At 61.1% G+C, this 9,504-nt stretch overlaps 1 protein-coding gene across 6 annotated transcripts; it reads left to right on the top strand.

Annotated features, from left to right (window-relative positions):
- The first annotated feature begins 6 nt into the window (after nucleotides 1-6).
- Nucleotides 7-9,284, top strand: IRAK1 (interleukin 1 receptor associated kinase 1). Of its 6 annotated transcripts, none has more exons than XM_046651235.1 (15): nucleotides 7-185; nucleotides 269-436; nucleotides 543-674; nucleotides 793-896; nucleotides 1,086-1,274; nucleotides 1,507-1,571; nucleotides 1,798-1,912; nucleotides 2,712-2,797; nucleotides 3,296-3,503; nucleotides 3,961-4,026; nucleotides 5,594-5,830; nucleotides 6,515-6,950; nucleotides 7,450-7,593; nucleotides 7,770-7,834; nucleotides 8,147-9,284. In XM_046651235.1, the coding sequence occupies exons 1-15, from the start codon at nucleotides 50-52 to the stop codon at nucleotides 8,156-8,158; spliced, it is 2,163 nt and encodes a 720-aa protein (XP_046507191.1). In that variant the 5' UTR covers nucleotides 7-49; the 3' UTR covers nucleotides 8,159-9,284. The 6 variants fall into 6 exon arrangements, with proteins under 6 accessions (XP_046507191.1, XP_046507193.1, XP_046507188.1 ...); XM_046651237.1 differs by having other exon boundaries at nucleotides 2,679-2,797; nucleotides 6,515-6,746; XM_046651232.1 differs by having other exon boundaries at nucleotides 2,679-2,797.
- The last annotated feature ends 220 nt before the right edge of the window (nucleotides 9,285-9,504 follow it).

The following is a 9,504-nucleotide window of genomic DNA, read 5'->3' as shown; positions in this document are numbered from 1 at the left end:
CGCGCCCGCCGCCGCCCGGAGAGGCCCCGGCCCGGCGGCGGCGGCGGCCATGGCCGGGGGGCCGGGCCCGGGGGACCCCGCGGTCCCCGGCGCCCAGCACTTCTTGTACGAGGTGCCACCCTGCGTCATGTGCCGCTTCTACAAAGTGATGGACGCCCTGGAGCCCGCCGACTGGTGCCAGTTCGGTGGGTGGCGGCGGGCCGGCGAGGGTGGGCAGGGGGGCGCTCGGGCCCCGGATGCCCAGGCCTGATGCCCTCCCGTCCCACAGCCGCCCTGATCGTGCGCGACCAGACCGAGCTGCGGCTGTGCGAGCGCTCCGGGCAACGCACGGCCAGCGTCCTGTGGCCCTGGATCAACCGCAACGCCCGCGTGGCCGACCTCGTGCGCATCCTCACGCACCTGCAGCTGCTCCGGGCTCGGGACATCATCACGGCCTGTGAGCGCGCGGCCCGGGACCCCCGGGCTGGGGGCCGCCCTCGGCCTCCCATGGGGCTCCTCCCCCCGGTTGGGCCTAACCGTCCTTTCCTTCCTTGGCGTCCCAGGGCACCCTCCCGCCCCCAACAAGCCCCCCAGCACCACCGCCCTGAAGCCCAGCAGCCTCTCTGCACCCTCTGAGGCCGAGGCTCTCAGCCCCCGGAAGTTGCAGTCGTCAGCCTCCACCCTCCTCTCCCCAGGTAAGAGGGCCCGGATGTTGGACTTGCTGGACCTGAGGAAAGGGCCACCTTGACCATGGCCACGGCTGTACCCTCTGCCGCCGGTCTCTGCCTGCCTCTCACTGATGTCTTTATGAAGCTTTTCCAGGCTCCCAGACCCATTCTGGGCCTGAGCTCGGCCCTGTCCCAAGCCTTGCTGCCCTCCGGCCACCACCGGCATCCCCAGCCCCTTCCTCTACCAAGGTAGGTGGGTCCTGCCCCCAGCAAAGGTTTCAGAGAAGGAGCAAGAAACCCAGCCTTTAGTACATCTGGGAGCCCCAACTAGCCCGCTGGAGCCAGCTGGGAGGCAGCTGGGGGAGGTGGGGCACGGGCTTGCGGCTGGGCAGAGGGGAGGAGACAGGTCCTCACCTAATACGGAGTCTCTTCCCACAGCCGAGCCCAGAGAGCCAGCTGTCCCTCCTGCAGGGGGCCCACCCCTCTCCGTTCTGCTGGCCCCTCCATGAGATTTCCCGGGGCACTCACAACTTCTCAGAAGAGCTGAAGATCGGGGAGGGTGGTTTTGGGTGTGTGTACCGGGCTGTGATGAGGAACACAGTGTACGCTGTGAAGAGGCTGAAGGAGGTGGGTGGAGCATCTCAACAAAGGACCTGGAGGGGGGGCAACAGACCCTCACTTTTCTGGTCCCCCCACACTGCTTCCCTATGCAGCTACTTAAGCCCTCTGATTCCCCGGGTCAAGGTCCCTGGCCCCTTGGTTGGTCTGGGCCCAGGACAGGTGGCCGTGGGTGTGGTCCTCAGTCCTTGGCTGCGAGAGCCTCATGCTGCCTGCATACTGTTTTCCCTGGGGGCTGCAGGAGGCAGATCTGGAGTGGACCACTGTGAAGCAGAGCTTCCTGACCGAAGTGGAGCAGCTGTCACGGTGAGCCTGGGGCATCCTTCCTGACTGGTGGCAGAGAGAGCCGCACCAGGGCCCCATTAACCTCCAGGACCACACACCACTCCACCTGGCTCCCTCAAGCCTCCAAAGCCTGCCACGCCCAGCCTAGCTGAGGAACCAGCAGGGACTACCCACCCCCGCAATGGCCAAATGGAAACCGTGGTGGAGGCTGGGCGCCAGAGCACTCAGGCCCCACTTTTTCAAGCAGGTTTCGTCACCCAAACATCGTGGACTTTGCAGGCTACTGTGCTCAGACTGGCTGCTACTGCCTTGTCTACGGATTCCTGCCCAATGGCTCCCTGGAAGACCGCCTCCACTTCCAGGTAGACTTACCCGGCGTGGCCTACCTCCCTGGACCCGCAGCACTCTTGGCACCTAGGCTAGCAGGGGGCAGGGCCTGGGCTCTCAGCCTCTGGGAGTAGGTCCCACCAGCAGGCAGGGCCTGAGCTCAGGGTTTGACCTAAGGTGGGTCCCTGTTTTCCCTGGAACTCTTTCCTGTGGCGTCTCCCTGGCTGTTCCTGCATGCCCAAGAAGCTGGGCCATGGTGCCTCTAAAAAGGGGGTTGTCGACTCAGAGTGGCCTGACTCCAGCTTCTCCCCTGCGCAAGCACCGTAGCCGGAGTCTCTTGTCAGTGTCGCCTTTGGAAAAAGGGGCCAGTGGGCAGCAGCAGCTGGGCCCTGCCTATCTTGTGTGGCATGCACAAGCCACAGGGCAAGAGCGTCCTCGACCTCCTCTTTAAGCACTCAGGAGAAGCACACTGGTTGGGGGAACAGGGAGAAAGCTTGCACCAACATCCTGATCGCCTGGGACGAATGAATGAACTCCGCGAACTGGGACCACCAGAGTCGGTAACGACTCCCAAAAGCACGTCCCGTAGGCATGCTGTACGAAGCATTGGGATGGCTTAATCTTGACCCTCTGGTGAAGTAGCTCATGGAGATTTGGCTCCTTGTTTTCCAGAAGGGGAAACAAGCAGAGAGTGAAGTGGCTTGTCCAGATCCCGTGGTGACAGGTGGAGGGAGGGTTGGGGGTCAAGGAACGGTGGCCCCCCAGCCTCCCCTGTGCCCCTTGCTCCCTCTGCCGCTCCAGACCCAGGCCTGCCCCCCTCTCTCCTGGCCTCAGCGACTGGACATCCTTCTGGGCACAGCTCGGGCAATTCAGTTTTTGCATCAGGACAGCCCCAGCCTCATCCATGGAGACATCAAGAGGTGAGGAGGGGCCGTAGCCTGGCCGCTAGGGCCCCTGAGAACTGCAGGGGCAGAGTCTACGGCAAGGGGATGATGCTCCCAAACCTGCCAGCAGGGAGCAGTGGCACCTGTTTGCCAGGGCCTGGTGTCTTATCCCGAGGAGCCCTGCCATGAGTGGCCCCTGTGAGGATAGGCCCACCCTCTCCTGCTTGAGGCCAAGGTGGGGACATCAGAGCTGGAGGCCCCAGGTCACTGAGTACCTGGCATGGGACAGGTGTAGAAGCAGAGGTCAAGGATGCACCCCGCTAATGAGCAGGGGCCGAACTGTACGAGGGTGCCCTGGCAGCTGCTGGCTCAGAGCCCCCCAGGTAGCTGGATACTTGCTTAGCGCCAGCCGCTTTCTCTGGGTGAGGTGTGAGTTAGTGGCCCCAGTCCGATTTCATCAGGGCCAAGCAGATGTAGGGGGCAGGGCCAGCCAAGGCCAGGGCCAGGCTGACACCACTCCCTTCCGTCCCCAAGTTCCAATGTCCTTCTGGATGAGAGACTGATGCCCAAACTGGGAGACTTCGGCCTGGCCCGTCTCAGCCGTTTTGCAGGGGCCAACCCCAGCCAGAGTAGCACCGTGGCCCGGACACGGACCGTGCGTGGCACCCTGGCCTACCTGCCGGAGGAGTATGTCAAGACAGGGAGGCTGGCTGTGGACACCGATACCTTCAGCTTCGGCGTGGTGAGCTGCCATACCCTCTGCTGGCTTGAGCGGGGAAGCTGTGGCCAGGCAAAGGCAGGAGGGCCTGGAGAATTCCTTGTGGGGCCAGAGGCCAACCCAGCAGGAAGCTAATGGAGCTTCAGCTCCAGAGCCCCTCCCTCTGTGGCACAGGCCCCTTCCTTGGCCCTGCACCTCATTTCATATTTGTCATCATACATTCTTGTTCTTCAAGTGGACCCTCCAAAGCACTGAAGCTTCGGTCCCATAGCGTGTGGCTCTGTTCCTGCTGGGGGACAGTCCTCATCTGCCCATCCAAGGGCCATGCCCGTCAGCCCTAATCCACACCTTAGTAGCCTCTTTGGGCTGGGCTACCCTGTCCACCCCACAAGCCCCTCTGCACACGGCCCGTCCCACCAAGGCCTGGAGCAGCACCAGGCCAGAAGCCGCTGCTACGCTCTGCATCCTGCCCTCTCTCCAGGTAGTGCTGGAGAGCCTGGTTGGCCAGAGAGCTGTGAGGACGCATGGTGCCAGGACCAAGTATCTGGTGAGCCTCCTGAGGCAGGGAGGGAGGGAGGTGCTGCTCCTAGCAACCAACAGGTGCAGCCCTGGAGGGCAGAATGATCTGGAACAGAGCACCCCATAGAAGCCAGCCTCTGCTGCTGACTCATCTTTGAAAGTAGGCAGGGCCCCAAACAGCTTCCTTCACCTTGCCGAGGAGAAACCTGTCTTTCTTCTGCAGATGCCATAGGCCTTTCCAGACCTCACCAGGGCTGGGGGAAGGGGAGGGGGTGTCCCTGCAGGGCGGTCCCAGTGTGCTGGGACCAGAAGCTGCAGTGGAAAACAGAACACAGAGGCCTGGGAGAGGCTGTGGCAGAGAATCGGGCAGGCCTGAGAAGCCTTCTCTCAGGCCCCAACGGGCAAGCTGCAGACGAATGCTCCATGTTGTGGGGGCAGGTCTGAGCAGCCCCCTCCCCTTCCTCCTTGGTTCCTGTCTGCCTCACCATGGACTGAGACAGGGCCAGGAGACCTGGCATCTCGTCCCAGCTTGAAGGTGGTATTGGAGCAAATTCCTGCTCTTTGCTGGGCCTGTTTCCTCATATGCAAGCTGACTTCGCACACTTAACAGCACTCGGACACCTCCTGGGCCCAAAACGTCCTCTGTCAATGTTTGCTCTTCACGGTTTGCAAACTGCTAGACCTCCCGCTGCTTCTGCTCCTGGCTCTGGGCCATTTCCGTCCATTACTTGGTTTCAGCAGGTCCGGGCCAGAACCCAGGAGCCCCCTGCCTTCACTTTCCCCATCTGTCAGCGTGTCCTGTTGGCACCATCTCTAGAGCCGACCCCAGCTTGGGCTGCTCTCCATGTGGTCATCGCTGCCACAGAGCAGCACGCCAGTCTCCTCAGAGGTCCCTCTTTGGTCTTCTTGGACCCTTTTTATTTGTTTTCTGTGCCGCGGCCAAAGCAATCTTCAAAAACAGAAAGAGATCATGGTGGCCCCTTTGCTTTCCTCTGTGCTTGGGGCGAAGGCTCAATCCCTTAAGGTGGCCCAACCCCACAACTCTCAGGTCCTGCCGCCAGCAGCCTTCTCTCATCTTCCAAACTTGGCTGGCTCTCTGCTGCCTGCCCCAGGACCTTTATGGGAGCCTTTCCCTCTACCTGAAAGGCACCCCCCCCCCCCCGCCCGACCCAGGTGCTTCCTCCTGGGCCTTTCCATCTCAGAACTCAAGTTGGCCTCCAGTCCCGTTTCCCCCCGGGGTGCTTCTTCATGGGGCACTCCTCTTCTCCGCTCTGCCCTCTCTGCCTTGGTCATGCCTTCAGATCCCAGCTCAAGTGCCACTTACTCAGGCCCTGGTCAAAACCCCATGGGCCTCTCTGGCACAGCTCTACATTGGTTTATAGGCATGTGTGGGCACCTCTCCCCACCAGGAAGTCAGCTCTGTGAAGGTGGGCCTATGGCGTTCTATTTGTCACTGTATCCCTAGGGCCTAGGGCAGTGCTGGGTGCACACTGGTGCTTAACGCATCCCAAGAAAGACCACAGGAGTCAGTGCCAAGGGCCTGGGGGGTGTGGCTTCAACGCCCCAGGGCCGTTCTCACAGTATCTGTCCCACAGAAAGACCTGGTTGAAGAAGAGGCCGAGGAGGCCGGGGTGGCCCTGAAAAGCACCCAGACCACAATCCAAGCAGGTCTGGCCACAGATGCCTGGGCTGCCCCAATCGCTACCCAGATCTACAAGAAGCACCTGGACCCGAGGCCTGGGCCATGTCCACCCAAGCTGGGCCTAGCCCTGGGCCAGCTGGCTTGCTGCTGCCTGCACCGCCGGGCCAAGAGGAGACCCCCCATGACCCAGGTAGTCCTGCGGTCGGGGGGCAGTTGAGATGCTGGCCACCTCTGGGGCACAGTGGCCTGCCAGAAACCCCACATTCCTGGCACTGCCCTGTGGTGAACCACAGTGCCTGCCAGACCTCTTTCTGGAGACAGAGTCTCCAAACATTCCTCACTTGCCCTTCGGTTTTGTTTGGGGTGGCCAGAACCCCACTGAACCCCCCTTGGTAAGTAGAAACAGGCAAAGGGCTTTTACTGCGCCCCCTTCTGGGTGCACTGCGCCACTGCATCTGCCTTTTCCTGTCCCCTTCCTGACCCCCACCTCTTCCCCTCTGACAGTTGAGAATACAGAAGGCTTATTTGAGGGCAGCAGGGCAGTGAGATCTGCTTTCTAGAAGACAGAGAGGAGCCACTCTTAGTTCTTAGCTTTGGTGGCTGTGACTCTCAGCACTCCCTGTGACAAGGACAAAGGGGCGAGGCCTAGAGCTTTCCCGGGGGCAGAGTGTACCAGCTTAGTTGTCCCTGCAACCCCCAGAGCATCTGCGCGAGGCCTGGGATGGCAGCCCAAGCCCCGAGGCAGGTCACAGACAACCTGGAGCAGCCCTGTGAGGGCCAGAACTGGTCTTTGTGGCCAAGCCTGGCCCACCCAGGAGCTGCGGAGAGCTCCCCGCAGGCAACTCGCCCTGAGAGTCCCTCCCTCTCCTCGCAGGTGTACGAGAGGCTGGAGAAGCTACAGGTAGCAGTGACAGGGCTGTCCCTGGAGCCAGAGGCTGCCAGCCACAGCCCCTCTTCCCCGCAGGAGAACTCCTACGTGTCTACCGCCAGCAGTGCCCTGAGCAGTACCAGCCTGAGGCCACCCCTGGCAGTGCCCTCAGGAGCCCCAGCCCAAACTACAGAGCGGCTCCAGAAAGGCCCCAACCAGCCCGTGGAGAGTGACGAGAGTGTGTCCAGCCTGTCTGCTGCCCTGCATTCCTGGCATCTGACCCTGAGTTGCCCCCCAGGCCCAGGCCTGCCAGGCAGCCCTGGGCAAGGGGCTGCCGCCTGGGCCCCAGCACTCCTTGGGCAGGCCGGCTGTACTCAAGGGGGCACTGCCCGAGAGTCAAGCTGGGGGAGTGGCCCGGGTACCCGGCCCACAGCTGTGGAAGGTAGCTGGGGACAGGTACCCAGAAGAGGGACCAGGGGCCTCCTTTGACAACAGTCTCCATACTCCCCGCCCCCAGCCTTCTGGGAGGAGAGAACTGGGGCCTGCTGTTAAGCTCACTTGATCCTTAGCAAGCTCTAGGCCGTGTCTCAGAGCAGGCAGCCTGCCTGTCCTTGGACAGGGGCACAGAGGACAGCCCGGTGCTGTCTCGTCTACCCAGGCCGTGCCCCCAAGATGGGTGAGAAGAGGCCAGGAGCTCACTTCCTGAAAACTGGGAACAAAGAAGGTTCTGTCCAGGACCAAACTCCTGGCCTAGCTGGGAGCCAGGGCCATGGCGCAGCCCCTTCCAGGCCCTGTCCTCAGAAGGGGAACTGAGGACTTCTGTCTCGAAGGGGCAGGGAGCTAGGCTGGGGGCAGGGAAAACTTGTGAGGCTGGAATCGTCAGCGAGGAGTTCCCAGGGACAATGGCCCCTGCAGCTAAGAAGGTGCTGTCTCCACCTCAGGATCACTCATGGACAGCTCTGCGTCATCGCAGCCACCGCAGATTGTTATCAACCCGGCCCGGCAGAAGATGGTGCAGAAGCTGGCCTTGTATGAGGATGGGGTCCTGGACAGCCTACAGCTGCTATCATCAAGCTCCCTCCCAGGTACCCCCGGGACTGGCCCCATGTGACCAGAGGCTGCAGGTGACGGGGCTTGGACCCCAGAGGGGCCCTGGCTGCCCCATATGTGCTCTGCAGCTGGATGGCCAGCCACCGGGGGCTCTCAGGCACGTCTCCTCATGCCAGCCCCAGACAGCAGAGCATTTGTTCTGATCGTGCAGGGACGAGGCTGCTGCCCTCCAAGGGTATGGGACAGCGCAGAGGCCGGCCACCCCCTCTAACGATGGTTAGAAGCCCCACACCTCCCTTGGGAAGTTGTATATTCTGGGCTAGGCCCTGTCCCAGCTCCCTCACCTCCTGACAATGGCACCTTCCCTTAGACTGGGGGAGCCAGCGCCCCGCCATGCTTCTAACACTTCCGAAGCCCCGGTAGGCATTTGCCATTCCAGGTGCTATTTGAAGAAGTGCTGCTTAGGAATAGAAACCCCTAGTTCCAGAGAGTGCCCTGGGAGCTGAGGAGGAAGCACAGCCCAGCCCTTGAGCTGGGAGCCCTTAGCCTCCCCCATTTGCTAACTGGCATTTCCTGTTCCTTCTGTAGGCTCGGGCCTAGAGCACCAACATAGGCAGAGGCCCGAAGAGAGTGATGAATTTCAGAGCTGATCCGTTCACTTGGGCAAATCCCCAAAACCCGGAAGTCAAAGTTCTCATGGCTACAAGTTCTCATGGCACGCGAATCCTCGGCAGCCCATGGGCAGTGGGGGTGCGGGCCCCAGCCTCGCGGGGGAGAGCAGGTGGTGGCCCCTGCTGTTCTCGCGGTGTGGGCACAGGCAGGGCTCAGAGCCACCCAGGCTAGCTGCTGGAAGCCATCAGTAGGGCAGGACGGCTCAAAGGCCTGCCTTCGGTCCAGCATTTGGGGGAGGAAAGCTGATGTCATGGGAGGCGTGTTAGCGGGGCAGGAGAGCATGTCTGAAGGCTGCTAGCTGCACAGGCTGAGGGAGTGGGGCCGCTGGTACAGTGGGACAGAGCAGGTAGCCGACTCCCCTGAGGGCTGGGCAGGGTGTCTGCAGCCCAGGCCTACAGCAGCGGCCCTTAGCCCTTCTCTTAGGATTTGCTGAAGCCCTGGGGGAAAGGGGCCACTCTGTAGAACAGAGCAGATGAGGCCTGGGGCCCTCCCAGCTGCTTGTAATTTGGAAAAGTGAGGTGTGGCCAGCCTATGGTTTAGTCCCCCAGCTAGAAGTGAGAGTTCTGAGATGCCCTAGAGAGTCCAGCAGCACACCCCATCAAGCCAGTGTCTGCAGGCTTCACCAGGGACCTGGGAGCTAGCTTAAGGTGACCACCTGCTAACCAGGACACCCCTAGGTGCTACAGACGGGCACCGAGCCAGGTCAGGCTCCAGAGGCCACAGGCTCAGCCTCAGGCTCAGGCACTGGTTGTGACAGAGGGGCCACTACCCAAAATTTGGCTAGCCAAGGCCTGTGTTAACCCAGACAGTGAGAAGCCCCAAGAAGGCAGGAAGTTGGGAATAAGGCAGAGAGGGAGGAAAAAGAAAATGGGACTTACGATTTTAGAAGCAAGCCAGGTTTCGTGTAACTGAGTGTCTTCAAAAGTAGCCCAGGGCTATCACACTGGCTTACAATGATTTTATGTCCTCAATCGTGACTCACACTACATGCCCCACGAAGCTAGGCATTGGCAAAGTCCCAGTTGTCCTGGAGTAATAAAAGCTTACATTTCGATCTCTGGCTGTACTAGTGGAGTTTTTTGCATGGAAAGCCTTGAGCTTTTCCAGTGCTTTTCATCTCAGGGTTCTTGACTGTCCAACCCCAAACAGCAGAGCCCCCCCCCCCCAGTCCTCTGGAGGCTCGTTTCCAGTCCCAGTGAGCCACCATACTGCTATCAGATCCACAGCACTGCTACCCAACAGTGCTTTCACAGGTGGTTAAATTTTCCCCATGT

The sequence above is a fragment of the Equus quagga genome, unplaced genomic scaffold (assembly GCF_021613505.1).
Source record: "Equus quagga isolate Etosha38 unplaced genomic scaffold, UCLA_HA_Equagga_1.0 52638_RagTag, whole genome shotgun sequence".
NCBI classification, from domain to species: domain Eukaryota; kingdom Metazoa; phylum Chordata; class Mammalia; order Perissodactyla; family Equidae; genus Equus; species Equus quagga.
The sequence above is the reverse complement of the archived record's forward strand: the minus strand, read 5'-3'. Positions and strand labels throughout refer to the sequence as shown.

Coding starts and splice junctions, on each gene's coding strand:
- IRAK1 (XM_046651232.1), top strand. CDS start 50: ATGGCCGGGGGGCCGGGCCCGGGGGACCCCGCGGTCCCCGGCGCCCAG. Junction 897..1,085: donor CAGCCCCTTCCTCTACCAAG/GTAGGTGGGTCC, acceptor CTCTTCCCACAG/CCGAGCCCAGAGAGCCAGCT. Junction 7,594..7,769: donor ATCATCAAGCTCCCTCCCAG/GTACCCCCGGGA, acceptor CTGATCGTGCAG/GGACGAGGCTGCTGCCCTCC.